The sequence below is a fragment of the Ochotona curzoniae genome, unplaced genomic scaffold (genome assembly GCF_017591425.1).
Source record: "Ochotona curzoniae isolate NIBS_2020 unplaced genomic scaffold, NIBS_Ocur_1.0 contig_2692, whole genome shotgun sequence".
NCBI classification, from domain to species: domain Eukaryota; kingdom Metazoa; phylum Chordata; class Mammalia; order Lagomorpha; family Ochotonidae; genus Ochotona; species Ochotona curzoniae.
This window is the reverse complement of record NW_024465556.1, coordinates 20993856-21011328: the sequence shown is the minus strand read 5'-3', so window position 1 is coordinate 21011328 and position 17473 is coordinate 20993856. Positions and strand designations below refer to the sequence as shown.

The 17473-nt window shown below is 53.8% G+C and overlaps 1 protein-coding gene across 2 annotated transcripts in view; it reads left to right on the top strand.

Moving 5' to 3' along the window:
- DLG5 (discs large MAGUK scaffold protein 5) overlaps window positions 1–17473 on the top strand; it is a 100816-nt gene that overhangs the window by 30555 nt on the left and 52788 nt on the right. Inside the window, exon 2 of one of the 2 annotated variants that reach the window (XM_040976021.1) lies at window positions 12646–12714. The exons of the other annotated variant lie outside the window; for it this stretch is intronic. Within the exon in view, the coding sequence (XP_040831955.1) occupies window positions 12646–12714 (69 nt within the window). The remainder of the gene's footprint in view (window positions 1–12645; window positions 12715–17473) is intronic. 2 annotated transcript variants of the gene reach the window in all.

Below are 17473 nucleotides of genomic sequence, written 5' to 3'. Positions count from 1 at the left end.
CCTTGATATATTTTTTCCTGATTGCCAAAGCAATATCACACTAATTTTTTAAATGGCCAAAAAGAAAAGAGAAGATTCTAGAACTATACATGTTAGAAACCCAGGGGTTCTCTTTAGGTATGTACTGGTGCCTAGGCCTGAGAAGGGAGTCCTCGGGCCTGCGTGCTCACCCAGGCAGGTGTCAGTGGAGGTTGGGACACACAAGTTCAGCAGTTATTAAGGACTCGGTTGGAGAGGTGGGTGCTTACGGTCTGTCTCCGGGCTTGGGCTGCTTCCTTGACTTTGGAGAGCCTCAGGGTTCTTGTTTATAAAATGCAACAAATAGCAATACCTCCCTTCCCAGGGCATGGTGTGTTCAAAGTCAGGGGTTGACAGTGGATAAACACTGGGGGAGTGGTCACAGCCATGTGCCAGTGCCAGGGTAGTCTTATTGGGGTACCACAGATCAGAAGGCATAACAAACAGGCCTGTTGCTTGTCTCCAGCTCTGCAGGTGGTAGTTCAAGGCCAAAGGCTGGGGCACATTTCTTCTGAGGCCTCCTCAGTCCCTGGCTGGCAGGTGGTGTCCTTTTCTCTGCATCCTCTCACCCTCTGCCTCCATGACCACGTGTGCACAGCTCCCTCCTTGGACATGGACACTAGGCAGATGGGCTTAGCAGCGACCCCAATGGCCTCATTGTAACATCCCCTGTCTCTGAGTGCTGTAAGTGCCTGGGAATAGGACTTCAATATTTGAGCTTTGGGGGGAGTGCAGTTGAGCTTGTAATGGCAGCTTTACCATTTCCCCCATGGTTCTGGATGATGTGGAACCCTGCACATGGTCTGGGGGGCTGGGACAGATAGGGAGACTGAGGTGCCCACCCAGGCCCTGAAACTGTTCTGGAACTACCCCATCATCATAATCACTGAGCGCATCTCAAAGTCCTCTGGCAGCCATTGGACCTGGTGTGTCCCCCAGTCAGGGGCCTGGATTTGAGTTCTCTTCCACTCCTGATTCCAGCTGCCTGCTAATGGGCACCCTGGGAGGCAGTGAGGGATGACCCCAGTGTTTGGGTCCCTGCATTGCTTTGGGGGAGAACTGGGTGGAGTGCCTGGCTCCTGACTTGGGCGTGACCCAGCCCTGAGCATTGCAGGCGTTTGGGAAGTGAACCAATGTGTGGGGAGGTCTTAGTCTCCTCTCTGCCTCCCACATAATGGAAATAAAAATTGTTGCTGCAGGTGCTGACTTGGAAGTGGGCAGAGGTCCTGAAATGTGGCATTTTTAAAGAAAGGCGTGGGTGATTCTGACCTGCTGGCTCTAGTAACTGGCAGAGGGTGTCTGTGGGCTCGCTGGGGGCACTGCTGTGTTACCTGGAGGTGCTGCTGGCACTCTTCTTGACTTCCTTGTGGGGTATGCCCTTTAATCCTTTGCTTCCTCGTGTTCTGCCTTCGACACAGATCCCCTTCAGAACATCTGAGGTAAAGGGCTCCTAAGCTTTGAGAGACTGGCGTCTCATTAGCAAGCCTGACTCCAGCTCCTGGTCTTTGACGCCTTGCGCAGGGCCTAGCTGCCGTAGGTGCATCGTGCAGGCTGGAGGGTGGCGTGGAGACAGGCTGTATTCACTGTCAAGGCTACTGCAGATGGTCCAGTGTGCCAAATGCTGACATTTGGGGGGGCATGTGCCTTGGCTTTTTTTTTTAATTAAAGACTTGTTTATTTTTATTGGAAAGTCAGATATACGGAGAGGAGGAGAGAGAGGAAGATCTTCTATCTGTCAATTCACTCCCTAAGCGGCCACAGCAGGCAGAGATGAGCCGATCAGGAGCCAGGAGCCTCTTCGGGGTCTTCCACACGGGTGCAGGGTGCCAAAGCCTTGGGCCATTCTTGATTGTTTTTCCAGGCCACAAGCTGGGAGCTGGATGGAAAACGGGGCTGCTGGGATTAGAACTGCACCCATGTGGGATCCCGGTGCATTCAAAGCAAGGACTTTATCTGCTAGGCTACCATGCTGGGCCCCTTTGGTTTCTTTTGGGGCCTCTATGATTGTGGATATTATTTTTTCTCGTTGCATACTATACTGAAATGCCTTCTCTTGTTACTTAGATTATCTGAGGGCTGTGACTGTGTGAAAGATGACTTATTTTATTATGTGCATTTGAGATGCTGCTCTGGCCCCCTCTCTTTGTTTTCTGTGGTTGATTTAGGGACATCTGAAGGACAAAGCGTTTAATTGTGGGTGGGGGGAGAGCTCTTCTGTTTGCCAGTTAGGAGGGTGGCAGGGGCCTGGGTCCTGAATGTTGGCAGCTGAGCCATGCACTCGAGCTGAAGTCAGCACGAGCCACTGGGTCCCTCGGGATGCAGGGTGTGAAACTGCAACTTGATGGAGCTTTGCTTTGGGGTTCAGGGAGAGGGGTGATGGAGACACATCCCCTGTGGAAAAATGGAATGCAAAACCAAGCTCCTTTTAGCAAGCAGCCTATTAATACTAGTGCATCTTTGTTATTTCCTGTGAGCTCTGTGCAGACCCTTGTGTCTGGTGGGAATTCAGAGGTACTGGCATGGGGAGTGCTCCTTGCTGGAAGGTGCTGGTATGGCAGGCTCTCCCAACCCAGGTCTTTACAGCTGAGCCTACACATCTCTCTTCTGTGTAAAACGTCAAATGAGATCCCTGTGGTTTGGGAATGGACTCCTTGCAACCTGCCTGTGGATGGCCACCATTTCCAAATCCATACCCAGAGCTGTTAGCACGGGTGCCCCTACTGGGACAAGGGGTGTTGCCCCATTCATGCCTGTGTCAGGGAGCTGTGAGGGCGCCTCTTGGGTTGCCAGGGAGGTCCTGTGCGTTGGGCCTGCCCTTCAGATGCCTCCCAGCCATACACTTATACTTCTTGTTTCTTGAGGTCTCCTTAAGAGAATCCATCTATGGAAAGAGACCATTTTGTGTGTGTGTGTGTGTGTGTGTGTGTGTGTGTGTGTGTGTGTGTGTGTGTGTGTGTGTTTAATTCTTCCCTGAGGACTGTTAAAGTACCAGTCATTCCCAGAGTGTTGGGCAAACAGATGGGATGTTAGTATTAATTCCAGTCAGTAGTTCATTGATGGAAATGAGCCTGCTGCACACCAAGTGCCAGGAGTTGGTATTTCTGCAGGTGTCCTGGTCATGTAACCCCCAGCTGCATGCCCTCCTGGCTTGCCCTGGGCAGTCTTCACTAGTCCATCCTGCCTGCTCCCTAGCGAGCGGTGTTGGGCCTGCCATGCCTTTAGCATGGTGCTTGAGGCAGGTGGGGTGGCTCCTCCCTGTCCCAGTTTGCTACTTGCACCAGGGCAGCACTGCTGTGGCCTCCCTGGGTCTCTACCTCCCGAGTTCCTCCCCAGCACAGCTACCCTCGCACCTCATCATACCCTGGAACCCTCCAGGGTGCTTGGCCCTCTTGTTCTGCCATGACCCCTCAAATTATCCCTGTTCCTTACAAAACTTCTCCTTTTCCCTGTGGTGGGTGTGTGGATAAGATTTCCCAGGATCCCCGCAGAACTGCTGCTTAGGGAGCCCTGGATCTGCCCTCTCCCTCCCCTGTTTTGCCTTTACCTAAGTGCTGCATGGTACCATCTAGTTCGTGTGGGCTTTCCATTCCTATTGCCCAGATTCATGGGTGATCCATGCTGCCTCTGCTACCCTGGGACTGTCTCACTCGCTCTAGCAGCTGGACAACATGGGGACTTTCTTCCATACTCCCACCTGCTAAGTCTCGGCCATCCCATCCTTCCGCTTCCCCAGCCTATTAGTGTGCCATTTCCAGACACCCTGACCAAACCTGCAGCCCCATCTACACAGCCTCCCTCGCCCATGGCGCTGCTGCCCCACTGCATACCCCAGGACCTGTAGCTCAGGGTGGGGTGTTGGTGGGAGGTGCTGACAGGAACACCTCATGTGTTCTCTTTCCTCTAGTGTCCTCCCTCTTTCCCCCATGTCTTTCCTGTTCACATCCTGGCCATGCACACACTGGGAAGGCACAGCTGAGCTGCTGGGTTCCCCAAGGGCACCAGATGTGAACCTGTGGCTCAGCGGCGGCTTCCCTCTGAGGTTTCAGTGCTGGCCCTAAACCCCCGGCACTCCTGAGTCCCAAGGCCAAGGGGCTGTGAGAGCCAAGGTGAACGGGGGCTTGTGTGGTGTCTGGCGGGGTCTGGAGCACCCCAAGTTCAGGTTGACCCACTGCAGTGGAGAGAGGTGCAGTGTGGCTTGTGCTTCCTTTTCTATTTGTGCATGAGCATGTCATTGTTTTTTGTTTTGTGTTTTGTATAAAAGTGACAGAGAGGAGGAGGAGGTTGTGCAAGAAAGGTGGAGAGGAGAAAGACAGGACAGACTGACCAGGGAGTTGAGGAATGGGCTGAGGGGGCCTGCAGTGCAGGCTGGGGACACAGCACCCACCAGTGACTTGCTCGTCTTCAGAAAGCCCCTTCGACATGCAGTACTTTGCCTTCTCAGCCCCCCACAGCCTATCGAGGCCCTGTGTGCGCTTGAGGAGGCTGATGTTCAGGGCATGTGTACACAGCAGCAAACCAGGGAGGACCCAACTCCCCGCAATTGCTGACTCCGAGCGGAGTCCTTGGTCTCCCACTTCTGCTGTTGAGGTCTCGGTAGGTTCATGTTCATAGATAGATGGTGAGCAAAGGTGAGCAAAAAGTTACCAAGCTCTTGTTACTGCTCCTAGGGACTCCTGTGAACTGCCTTGATGGGCAGGGGGAGGGTAGTGGCAGCTGCCTGTCCCCTGCTAGCTGATGAGGACAAAGCCTTTGTAGTTGGCCTCGCCAGCCTCTGTGGACGCCTTGCCCTGGGCCTGTCCAGCCTGGTGTGCCCATCCAGTTCATGCCTTGAAGTTGGGGCTGTTCCCAGAGCTGTCACTTCCCCTGGCTGAGCCCTTCTCTTTCCTGGACTTGAGATGAATGGAATAGAGCAGGTGGCCATTTGCAGGATGGTGTGGCATTTGGGGACCAGTGGGCCAGAGACACCTTTGCATTCAGTATAAGTAAGTGGTTGCATTGACAGCCACCAGTAGGCTCCTGGAACCTCACTTCTTACAGACCAGATCATGACTTTTCTAGTTTTTTTTTTTTTTTTTTTTTCCCGGAGATTGCACTGGTCTCCTCTGGGGACTGGGCAGGTTCATCCTTTTTTTTTTTTTTTTTTTTTTTTTTTTTTTTTTTTAAGATTTATCTATTTGAAAGGGACAGCAAGAGATAGAGATCTTTCATCTGTTGGTTCACTTTTCAGATGGTCTCTCTAGTCAGTTCTCTCATATGAGTGGCAGGGATCCAAGTATTTAGGCCATCTTTTTCTTTCCCAGGAACATTAGCAGGGAGCTGGATCAGAAGTAGAGCAGCTGAGACTTCAACCGGTACCCATGTGGGTTGCCAGCGTTGCTGGCAGTGGTCTCGCCTTTAGGAGGTTCACCCTTTGATTGGAAGAGTAAGAGAGGACAGAGCTGGGACCACAGGATGATGCTGGCAGCTGAAGTGGAGCCCTTCTCTTTCATGTTTGCCTCTCTTCTTTCCTGCTGTTGGCAAAGAATGACCTTGGCCACTGTGCTGAATGCTGGCCCTTAGGCAAGTGCACCTGCTTGCCAGAATTACTGACCCATCAGGTGTAGCTCCCAGGTGTTTCTTATCACCTGAGTAACGACTGGGCAGTGTCATTGGGCAGATGACAATTGAGCACATTCTGTGCTGGCCACTGGACAAGCAACTGGTACATTTTGGTTTTTCTGATCTTGTGGGAAAGGAAATAGTTTAGGATCAGTAAGTAAGAGGTGTGTATGGATTGAGACCCACCTCCTTCCAGCCTGGTGGCCTTGGGTGAGTTAATGTGGCCCCTGTGCCTGCATTTCACTGTCTAGAAAAGGAATCAGTGTCTCAGAGTTGTTAGGATTACACAAAATCACTCACATAAATAATGCCTTTCCTGGGACAAGTACTCCTTAAATGTTACTAGCTGTTCCTGGTGAGAGTGTGGTGTTACGACCTAGAAAAACATAGGCTATGACATGTAAAGTGTCTAGAATACACTGAAGGCACTCGCTGATTGGCATGGGCTCTTATTTCCATGTCAATCTTCCTGACACCTGAGGGATCTGGGGTGGGTGGAGCTCAGATATTGTGTGGCCCCAAGTGAGAAGGGTTGTGGGTCTGGTCTTTCTTCATTGTTAAGCGGTCCAGGCCTCTCAGGGCTGTCTCAAGCCCTGCCCACCTGCTCAGTGTGTCCCATGGGGTGGTTGGTTCTCCCGTCACCACCTGCACCTCCTGAGGTTGATGCATCTCCTCATCCCTTCAGCCCTGAATACCCAGCCTCTCCACTCTGCACTGTCTCCATGCACGCTCCTTGGGTGATCCCATCAAACCTGGTAGCTTCGAGTGCTAAGCACATACAGTTTTCAAATTGTATCTCTGAGCCCAAGAGCTGTGTACATTCATTGTATGTCTCTACCTGCATTTCCCACTCCTTGCTGCAACTCCTGCTTGCAGGCATCCCTGTTCCAGTCAGGCACTGCCTGCATCCTTCTATGTCCTCCTGGACAGTTTGTTTGTCTCAGGTCCACGGTGGCATAATTAGCAAACCCTTTTCACTCAATCTCAGAAGCATCCCGCAGGGGTCCCATGGCGAGGGATGCAGCCAATTTACAACGCCAGCATCTCCTATTGAGTTGCTGGTTCTATTCCCAGCTGCTCTGCTTCTGCTCCAGCTCCCTGCTCATGTACCTGGAAAGGTAGTGGAGGATGGCCTGAGTCACTGGGCCCTGCCAGTAATGTGGGACACCTGGGTGGAGTTCCTGGCTCCTGGCATCAGCCTAGACCAACCTTGGCTATTGGCTGCCATTTGGGAAGTGGACCAGTGGATGGAACATTGGTTTCTCACTCTCCCTTCTTCCTTTCTTCTCTCTAATGCTGCCTTTCAAATAAACGAATAGCTCTTAAAAGCGAGGGTCCTGAAATCCAGGCACTTTTCACCAGGGTCACTATTGTCACCCTGGTGCAGACTACCAGCCCACTTGGCTGTTTTGTTGCCTCAGCTGTCTGACTGGCTTCCCTGCTTCCATGCCTCTCCACCCATGGAGACGTTGGGCATCTCTTCCTCTCAGCTATACTGAAGTCTCCCATCCCGCACAGAGTAAAGCCTGCCATTCTCTCTATGGCCCATAGGTCCTACCTAAGCCAGCTCTGCTTCCCCCATGGCCTCTTCGCTGCTGCTGTGACTTCTTCTGCTGCTTCCTGCAGGTCACTTTGCATGTGCCAGTCCACTGTGTGGAACAGTCTTACTTCAGGTCTCTGATGCAGTTTGAGTTTCCGAGAGAGACCTCCCCTAGCTGCTGTGTCCCAGTCTCTACAATTCTGTTCTACCCTGGTGTGTTTTTCTCCATTGCATTTACTGCCTGATGTGATTTCTGTTTATCTCTTCCCTGGACATGTTTGAATGAGCTGCACAGGGCGGATTTGTCCCTCTTGTCCACTGCATGCCTAGTACCTGCTGGCCCACCTTGTTCATCTGCTAGATGAGAGGGTAGTCCTAAGGGCGCCTGAAGCAGGAGCATATCACTTCCGTCCTTGTGGTAGCTCAGGTTCATGATGCTGGTTCCTAAACGTTATCCTAGCTCATCCCAGCGGGGGACAGCCAGGGCTCAGCTGAAGCCTGGGGTTATGCTGTGTGCCCAAGGAACCAAAGATGGCAGAGGCTGTGTCCCAGTCCCCTGCCTGCTTGGGGAGTGAGTGGGACCAGGTTTCCTGTGCTGAGGTAGGTCTGTGGGACACACAGAGTCACATTTTCTGGACAGCCCTGTCTGGCTGCTGCTGCAGCCCAGAGCTCCCTGAGGCACTGGGCCTCATCTGCCTCCAAGCGTGGGTCTCAGCATGCACAGCCATGGTCTGGAATTGAAAGGGTAGGGAGCAGGACATGGTCTTGTGAGAGGGCCTCATGCCTGCTGAAGAGTACCAGCTCCTTACCCGCTGCCATTCTGGCAGGTCCTCAAAACGGAGAGGGCCCTGGGCTCTGCATGCTGCATCTGGAAATGACTGGTCTTTGGAGTGAGCTCACTCTGGGACCTGCAGGTGCACCCAGCACAAGTGCCTGCCAGCAGCCACGACCCTCACACTCTGTGCCTGTGTCCCACTCAACAGTGTCCTTTGAGGTTCCTCTCAGGGGTGGGTAGAGGGGACAGTGAGGGCCAAAACCCCTGCCATGCCCACCCTGTTCTGAGGCTCCTAACTCACCTAGGGAAGTTCTGCCTTCCTGTGTACCACAAGCCACTCCTGTTTGCAAGTTCTCTTGCAGGAAGCCAGCTCCAGTCCCTCCTGCTACATAGTCTTCCCCAGCTGCTTTACCGCCTGGGGAGTCAGCATCAGAACTATATGCTGGACTGGGTGGACCTGGCTGACCCCCTTAAGAACTCCCACACGACTTGGAGCCAGTTTTTTCAGTTTTCTAACCCTTAATTTCTCCCTCCATAGAACGGGCCTCCTGACAAGCTCAGGGTTGTTTTGGGCATCACTTGCCAAGTGCTTAGCACAGTCCCAGCACCTGGCAGTGCTCGCTTAATGTTTGCTTGGATTGCCGGAGTGTGTCCACCCTGGAGTGTGTGACCTTGTCATTCTAGCACAGAGTTTTAGCTTAGATCAGCATGGAGGACAACACTGGGAAGGGCCCTCCCTGGGACCAGTTGGTCCCTGAAAGCTGCAGTGACTACTTGTAGCTCTGACCGTGCCCAGGGCTGCCCTGGACCCTCCTCATGTCTCTTCAGTTAGTGCTGGGAACTGCTCCAGGAGGCCTAGAGAGACTGAGCCACTTCCCTGAGGCCACACAGCTTGTTGGGGGCAGCCTGGAAGTTGAGCCGAGGCATGCTGGTGCCATGCCAAGAAGCCCTGTGGGAGGGGTGAGCCTTCCCCAGTCCTCCAGCAGGTGAGCTGCCCCGTACTGCTGGACCTCGTTCTCCTGGACGTGGTTCCTGGGGCCATGTGGGGCTCAGTGGCATGACCTAGAGCCCTTGGTGCTGTTGGTCATCCCGTGTGTCAGCTGTGCTGTCTCAGGTGTGAGCTACTCTCTTTCTTTTTTCCCCCTAAAGATTTATTTTTATTGGAAAGGTGGATATACAGAGAGGAGGAAAGAGAGGAAGATCTTTCATCCAATGGTTCACTCCCCAAGTAGCCGGGACATCTGGAGCTGAGCCAATCCAAAGCTGGGAGCCAGGAACTTTTCTGGGTCTCCTATGTGGGTGCAGGGTCCTAAGGCTTTGGGCTGTCCTCAACTACTTTCCCAGGCCACAAGTAGGGAGCTGGATGGGAAAGTGGGGCAGCCGTGATTAGAACCGGCACCCACATGGGATCCCAGGCATTCAAGGCGAGGACCTTAACCACTGTGCTATCATGCCGGGCCCTCCTCCTGCTCTTTCTTTGGGGACCCTGAAGACCCCAGGGTACAGCAACTTTCCTTCTGCCCTCTCATTCTCAGGTGATGGGGTAGGGGTGCTGTTCCCAGTGACCCCAGTCTTATACCATCTACCCAAGCCCCTCCGGGGGACAGAGAGACCTGTGTGTGCTGGTTCAGCTGCTATGTGTGAGTCACTGTGTCTCCTCCCAGTGAATGAGGGGCGTGTTAAGGGTTGCAGTCCCATCTCCTGGGCCCCGTGGGCCTTTGGGAGAGGCCTCGGAGGGGTGGGGCATTCTCTTATCGCTTGGGTGCTTTTACTGGAAACTCTTTTGAAGTGGTCTTGGTGACCCAGTGCCGCTGAGTCAGAGTAAACAGAGTAGGCAGGGGCTGGGCAGGCTCCTCTCAAGGGCACAGACACTGCTGTGGCTGGGCAGGCCTCGAGGGCCACCTGCCCAGGCTTCTGCTCCCCACCTCCATGCTGCCGCCATCTACATCCCACCTGCTATGTCCCCCCTCTCCTCCTCCACCTCCCAGGGTCTGGAAGCCACGTACCCCTGGGGGCTTGTCCTCCTTGCAGAGTCCCAGGCCCCCCTCTTATCAGCTGCATCAGAGCCTGTCCTGTGTGTTGTGGTGGGGTGTGGGGGGGACCTGGGAATTGCTCGGGCAATAAGGAAGGCCCCACTGGTGCAACCGTCTATCTAAGCCTGCTCTCCATTTTGCCTTGCTGAGTTCTTTCCCCGTCATGCCACTGGTACTGGATAGCCTCCTCCGGGGTCTCTGTGAGCAGCTGCAGGAGGCTGTGGTTGCTGCCTGCAGTCCTGTGTCTGGGGAGCCGTGTGGAGCATGCAGTCCTCCATAGCCAGGATTCCCTGGCAGGCCGGCAGAGGCTGCTGACTGTGGGAGGACACGGAGCGACTTTGGAGAAGGAGGAGTCTCTTTTTGCCATTTCCCAACAGCCCCAACCACACGGGCCCTGAGGACGATAATAACCACAGAGAGACAAAGCCTGCCCATGACAGTGTCATCTGTGGGCTCCTTTGTCCCCTTAATGACGTCCAAGGCTCTGGGAACATTGTATACGCTGGATTCTGTCCAATTTTCCTTGCTGTCCCCGTACCAGCTCCTAGGAACCCTGCCAGCCACTTGGGGTGAGGTTGGTGGGTGAGTGCCCTGAGCTGCAGATGGAGATGTCAGGCCCCAGAGCCCCCTATCAGAACCTTGGAGACAGCGATGAGGAACAGAATGTGTGTCAGCTGGCCCATGGACTCACCCAACCGCGGAGGGAGACTGGTGGGTGGGAAGAGAGAAGGGCGCCTGCCAAGTTTAATTACCAGTGGAAACTTGCCACGGGGGAGGAGACGGTTGCAAAGGAGGGGCGGTGTGCTGGGAGATGGGGCGCCGCTGATGTCAGCGCTGAGAAGGAGGCCAGGCCCCCAGCAGCAGTGCTGGTCGCCAGTGTCGCAAACCGGATGGAGTCGGCTCGCCAAGTTCTGGAGCCGCAAGTGGGAGAGTTTATGTATGCCTGCTTTTCTGAGTAGGCATCCTTTGAACACAGCCCACCAGCTTAACAGCTGGCTAGACTGCCTTGCCCCTGTGGAGAGGGAAATTACAATTTTAAACAGACAGCAGAGTTCAGAAATTCCTGAAGACAGCATGCTGGGTTCTCCATCTTCCTGTCAGTGGCTTAGCCCTTGATTGCCTCCGACTGAACCCCCTTCGGGCCTGCGCTATGGGTGTGAGAAGATTTGAACCATCCGTGATGCTTACTGCTTCATGGAGTGAACACACAGCAAAGCAGACACTGTGTGTTGGGTTGTCATCTCTTTAGGAGGACCACAGAAGCCTGGGGTGGAATGGGGTGTTCCAGTTCCGTCTCCTCCAGGTGCTTTGTGTGTGTTGCCTGTGACTGCAGTGTCAGGTGAGCAGTGGGCCTCCGTGCCAGTTCCCTGCTGTCCTGGCCTGTTCAGAGCCATGGCTTTCCCCAGCATCTCCCTGCTGTGCTCTGCTGTCGAGGACCCTGGGGGACACATTGTCTCTTCCAACAGTCCTGCTGCAAGGCAGGATGCCTGCACAGCCCCCCAGGCCACCCTCCTGTCTGTTCTTGTCTCATGTTTCTCAGAGGTTCTCAGGAAATGCTACTGTTCTTGGCCACTAGCCTTGCCTCGTGGCTACCAGCACCCCCTTCCTCTTGCATCTGCTCCCCTGCATCCGTCTTTCTGCTGGAGTACCTTCCCACCCCTGCGGTCCTTGCCCTCCACCCGGAAGTCTAGGTTTGGGAAACTGTAGCAACTTGCTCAGCATGCCTGATTGCTGGTATGTAGGCAGAGCTAGATTCAGAAACTACACATCCTATACAGAGGCTTTTCCTGAAGCCAGACAGGTAACCCCCAGGTTTGAAAACATTTGAATTTATCTGTGATGACCGTGTGTTCACAGCTGTGTTGACTGATGACTGGGATGTGGGACGGGGCAGGTTGGGAAATATGTGCTGCTCACTTCTCTGGCTGTAGTGACTTTAATTGCTTGTAATGTTATTATTCTTTTTTAAAGGTTTACAGAAAGGGGAGAGGGAGGGCGGGGGATTGGTTCACTCCCCAAATGGCTGCAACAGCTAGGGCTGGGCCAAGCTGAAGCCTGGAGCCTGGAACTCCATCTCGGTTTCCCACATGAGTGGCAATTGCTCAAGTAGTTGTACTGTTCTCTGGTGGTTTCCCCGACCATCAGCAGGGAGCTGGATTGGAAGTGGAGCAGCTGGCACTTGAACTGGGGCCCATATTGGGGGTTGGACTAGAAGAGATAGATTAGCTTGTTATGCCACCCCTCCCCCTGGATGATTTTTAATAATGGCAGACCCTGATAAGTTGTTCAGGGCCTGAGCTTGGATGCAATTAGAATGTAAGTATGGAGCAGTCGGGAGGAGAGCAGGAAGTTTGAGTTGATGTTTAATTTGTGTTCGGCCACCCTCGGCGTGGGGGACAGAATCCTGTTGGTAAAGATCTGTAGGAAATCCCCACAGCTCGGTGTGCCCTGGGACAAGCTGCTCTCTTGCTGAGCCCTGCCCGACATGTCCCAGCAGGCCTCCACACCCCTCGACCAGTGTCCTGAGTTGCAGAGTGTGGGTAAGGCAAGGTGGAAGGGCTGGCGGAGGTCAGAGTCCGAGCCCTGGCTTGCAGAGATCAGCTAGTTTGACCATGGCCTGGGCCACGGATGAGTGACCCCCTTGGACCCAGTCACAAATGGTCTCTCCTTCCATTCCCCAGGTTCTACTTACAGTGTCCTGTCCATCATGCCGTCAGACTCGGAGAGCAGCAGCTCCCTCAGCAGTGTGGGTGAGTACCACAGTCGCCTGGGCTCCCCAGGGATAGGTGGGCAAGGGGTCATGGCATGGGCATCACAGGACCATCTCCTCTGACACTTGTCTCTGCTGAAGGACACCCCTGCCTCCCACCAAGGCTGGATAGCTCTTAATAAAAAGTGTTTGCTTTGGGGAGCTCAAAGTCTCAGATTGAGGAGTCCCCATTTGTTCAGTCTTTTCTAGGACCTCTTTGGGTGGGTCCCCACAAGACAGTGAGTGCCAGAGAGACAGGAGACTGGGGAGGGTGTGTTCATCCTTTCTCTAGGAGCCACCTGCAGACACACAAGGACCACATCACTTCCTAGGGGGTACCCACCTGACTGCTTCCCTCTAGGCCACACTGGGAACTAGGTGTCCCCCTCAACACACACACACCCTTGGGGACACTCATACCACATCCATAGCATAATCTGGCTGGCAGGGAAATGGGTACTTGGAGGTATATGTTTTGCCATTTGCCTTTGTCAGGACATGGACATCCCCAGTGTGGTGCAAGGGCCAGGGTAGTGCATCCAAGGTCAGGGCAGCTGGCTCTTCTGGGACTGTCTTCCAGGACAGGAGCGGGTAACTGGGTAGCTTGATGCGCTGGGGATAGGAGTAGCCGGTCTTGGTTGCCCTGCACTTAGTTTGCCAAGAGAAAAGTCACTGTCCCACCTTTGTGTCCAGCATCCCTGCTGTGTAGCTTCAGATGCTACCCTGTGACCATGCTGGGTCCCTCACCTGCAGCTGTGACATCTGGAGTGGGTGAGCTGGAAGGGCTCAGAGGGCTGATCTGCAGCTGGGGAAGGACATTGGCATTCCCGGAGGGGAAGTCACATACCTGGGGATCTGGCACTGGCCAGGGCAGACTGCTCATGGGTCACCCCACCTACTATGTGCTTCCTATGAAATGTGGGAGCAGCAGTGAGTAAGGCAGAAATGGCCCCCACACATGTGAATCTCAGGGTCCCTGGGGAGACCATCGCATGCATAATCAGGAGGAAAGCAGCTACCTGCTGGGCTGGTCGGTATTAGTGTTCTCAGGCTGCCAGCATGCCGTGTCCCAAAGAGGGAGGCCTGCATGGCAGACCGTTGCTCTCAGCTCTGGATCCAGAGGTCTTAGTTGTTGTCAGGACTGTGCTCTTTAGGGGCCATGGGGGAGGGTCTATTCCAGGCCACTCTCCCTGCTTCTGGTGGGCGCTGACCGTCATTGGTACCACCCAAAATAAGGTGGTCCCATTAGTGGTGGCACCTAAGGGAGGCTGGCATTGAAAGATTGGGTGGACAAGAATGATCACTCAGTGGACTGGAAGCAGAGGGAGCAAGGGAAGCAGGCTTGGGGAATGCCCCTCCTACCCCCATAACCCAAGACCTCGCTTCTCCTGAGTTCCTACCCTTCATCATTCACACAAATCTGTTCTCTCTTAACAGAAGTCCTTGTCAGTTTGAATGCCTGTATAGGTCTGGGACGCCAAGTCCATTCAGTGTTGTTTTCACTTTGACATGGCTGGGTTGGGACCTCAGTGCCTGCTGGGGACTGCACAGTTTGACCCTTGATACTCTTCCGCCCCCCAGCCCCATGGCTGCCTTGGGCTTAGTGGGGACACTGCTGGGCCCACTGTCCAAGGTTCCTTGGCAACTTTATGTCACATCCTTATTGAGCCAGAGCACCTTTTGGTCAACAGTAGGCTGAGTGTGAGACTGTGATGTGGTCCAGTGAAGTTGTACTGCTGTGTGATGTGGTGGCCCTGTAACCTCACGTGAGCCCAGCCTAGAGCTCAAGAAGGCACCCCATCACAATACATCCACTCGGCATCCTTTCTGTCCCCTGCACTGCAAGGCGCATCACTCCATTGGGATTTTATTTTATTTATTTATATTTAAAGATTTTTTATTAGAAAGGCAGATTTATAAAGAGAAGGAGAGCCAGAAAGAAAGATCTCCCATCTGCTGGTTCACTCCTGAAATGGCCACAATGGCCAGAGCTGGGCCAGGCTGAAGCTAGGATCCTGGACCTTCTTCTAGGTCTCCACATAGGTGCAGGGGCCCAAGCACTTGGGCCATCCTCCACTGCTTTCCCAGGTGTGTTAGCAGGGAGCTTGATGGGACATGGAGCAGCCGGGACTCAGATTTGCACCCCTGTGGGATGTCTTCATTGCAGGCGGCAACTTGACCTGCTACACCATGTTGATGCTCCTTTACGCTATACCTGACCATATCAGGAACTCTGAGGGAGGGTCCAGCATCACGGGTTAATAACCTCCAGGTTTGAGGTTGTCAGGTCTCGGCTAATCCCTAGAGAGGAAACTTGGACATCTGTGGGAGTGGGAGGCATGACCAGGGAGGATGGTTGTGGGACCCCAGCACCCACCAGAGGGTTTCTGATGAGAAGCAGAGCCCTTCATAAGCGCACCTCTGCCACCCTGCATGGTTTTTGTGAAATCTTAGGAAAAGGGGAGTGAGGGTCCTTCTCCTCTTGGCTTTGCCACTTCTGTCTGCCTGAGAAGAAACCAGAGTTCTGTGTGGTAATGTGGCAAATGTGTACATCCTCCTTCCTCCCCACATATCTGACATCACATAGTAAAGCACCAGTCCCAGTCCCCGCTGCTGTGCCGCCGAGCCAGCTCCCTGTTAATGCAGCAGGGGAAGCAGTGGAAGACAGCCCAAGTGTTTGGGTCGCTGCACCCATGTGGGAGACCCGGATGGAGTTTACAGCATAGGGCTATTTGGAAAGACCAGCAGCAGATGGATGGTCTTTCTTACTCTGTCTCTTCCAGTCTTTCGGTCTCTGATTTTCAAATACATGAAAGAAATATTTTAAAAAGAAACCTGTAGAACTTGGTGCAATGACTCAATAGCTAAATCCTTCCCTTGGAAGTGCTTGGATCCTATTTGGGCGCTGGTTCATGTCCCAGCTGCTCCACTTCCAATTCAGCCCCCTGCTTGTGGCCTGGAAAAGCAGTAGAAGATAAGCTCAAAGCTTTGGGACCTTGCACACACATACAGGAGACCTGGAAGAAGCTCCAGGCTTTGGCTTCGAATTGGCTCAGCTCTGGCCATTTTGACGATTTCAGGAGTGAACAAGCAGATGGAAGATCTTTGTCTTTTCTTCTTTCTGTAAATCTGATCTACCAACAAAAATAAATAAGTCTTAAAAAAAAACTATAGGGGACAGAATGTCAGGTGATATTCAGTGATCAGGAGGGCATCCTGGTGTGTGTTTTCTCTGATAGTGCCTGGGAACCTCACCTGGGGAATAAGGGGACCTCAGGTGTTCTCTATCACCAGCTTTTTACAAAGCCCATTTTCTCCCAGTTCATCAGCCCTGTGGGGACCCCTTGCTCTCTTATCACCCCGTGTTCTGTGTGCATGCTGCCAGCAAAACAGAGGAGGGAGTGGTTAGTTCCGATAGGGAAAGTAGGAAAGGCTCCCTGGAGAAGGTGGCGCGTGAGCCGTGCCTTACTGGAAATGTTCCCATGTTGGAGCTGACCAGAAGCAGTCAGCTTCTGCTGCTTGTCCTTTGTCAGGCGTGAATCATGGACTGGGAGTATTACTGTATCTGGCTGGAGACTTCAAGGGCAGGGCAAGACCTCAGCTGCTGTGCTGGGGGGCGAGGGAGATAGGTTTCCATTCTGAGTACAGGGAGGTGGGGGGAGCTGAGCTATTCTGGCCGCCGGACTAAGGAGGATGTCCATCTCTTGTCCTCGCCACATCCTCATCTGGAAAAGGAGTTTAGCCTGAAGTACAGCAGCTGCCAGACAACCAGTGACACAATCCAGAGGATGACCTGCCCTGGGCAGCAAGTACAGTGTTAGGCCGGTCCAGACCGGAGCTGAAGAGATGGATGTCAGACTTACCAGGAGGGGTTAGGACATGCAGTGCTGGGAAGCACCCTCGGGGTTTGTAGTTCTGGAGATCAGGAAGGCACCTGAGTGTGTATTGGTGATGTCGCAGGTCTAGGGCTGAGGCTGGGAGACCTTTGACTGGCCCGGGCTGTGGGTGACTCTGGCTGGATACCCCAGTGGACAGTGGCAGAGGCCAGTGTCCTGCCACTGCTTTGTTTCCCACTCCCAACAATCAGGCCTGGAGTTGGCCAGGAAGGTCCCCAGGTGTCTCTGTGTGGCCAGACCACTTTTCACCACTGCCAGTTTCCTCCTTGGCTTCTGGGAGCACAGGCCCCGGGGCTCTGAGGCAAGGTTGCCACTGACCCAGCTGAAGATAAGATGAAGGAGGCTGCCCCTGGGGCCAGCTTGAGCGTGAGGATGACACTGGGTTCAGTCCAAGGTGACCCTCAGCTGCAGGGCTGTGGGCAAGCCACGCCAGTGTGTGGTGGGGGCTGAGCCAGGTGTTGGTGCAGGGCAAGGGTGGCTCTGATCTCATGGCCTGCTCCCTCCCGTCTGCATGGATATTCACTCAAAATTCAGTTCCAGCTGGCAACTACCCTGTATCTGCCATCCAGGGCCTATGCAGGCCTGGCACTCTCCAGTGTTTGGGGCCATTGTGGTACTAAGTCCTCTGCCCTTCTGTGCCGTGTCTGGCACACTGGAGGGAAGGGGAAGAATTCCTCTTTTCTCCAGTGCGCTCTGGGCTTGGGCAGAGAAAGGCATGAGGTTGGGGGAGGTGGATTGCACAGGCCAAAGCCATCAGAGCAGAGGGAAAGGCATCTGAGGTCCAGTTAGTACCTTTGGTACTTTCTGTATTACAGGGGTGGGAGGTGGTGGTCCTCCACTTGCCACTGCAGTCCCAGGGACATG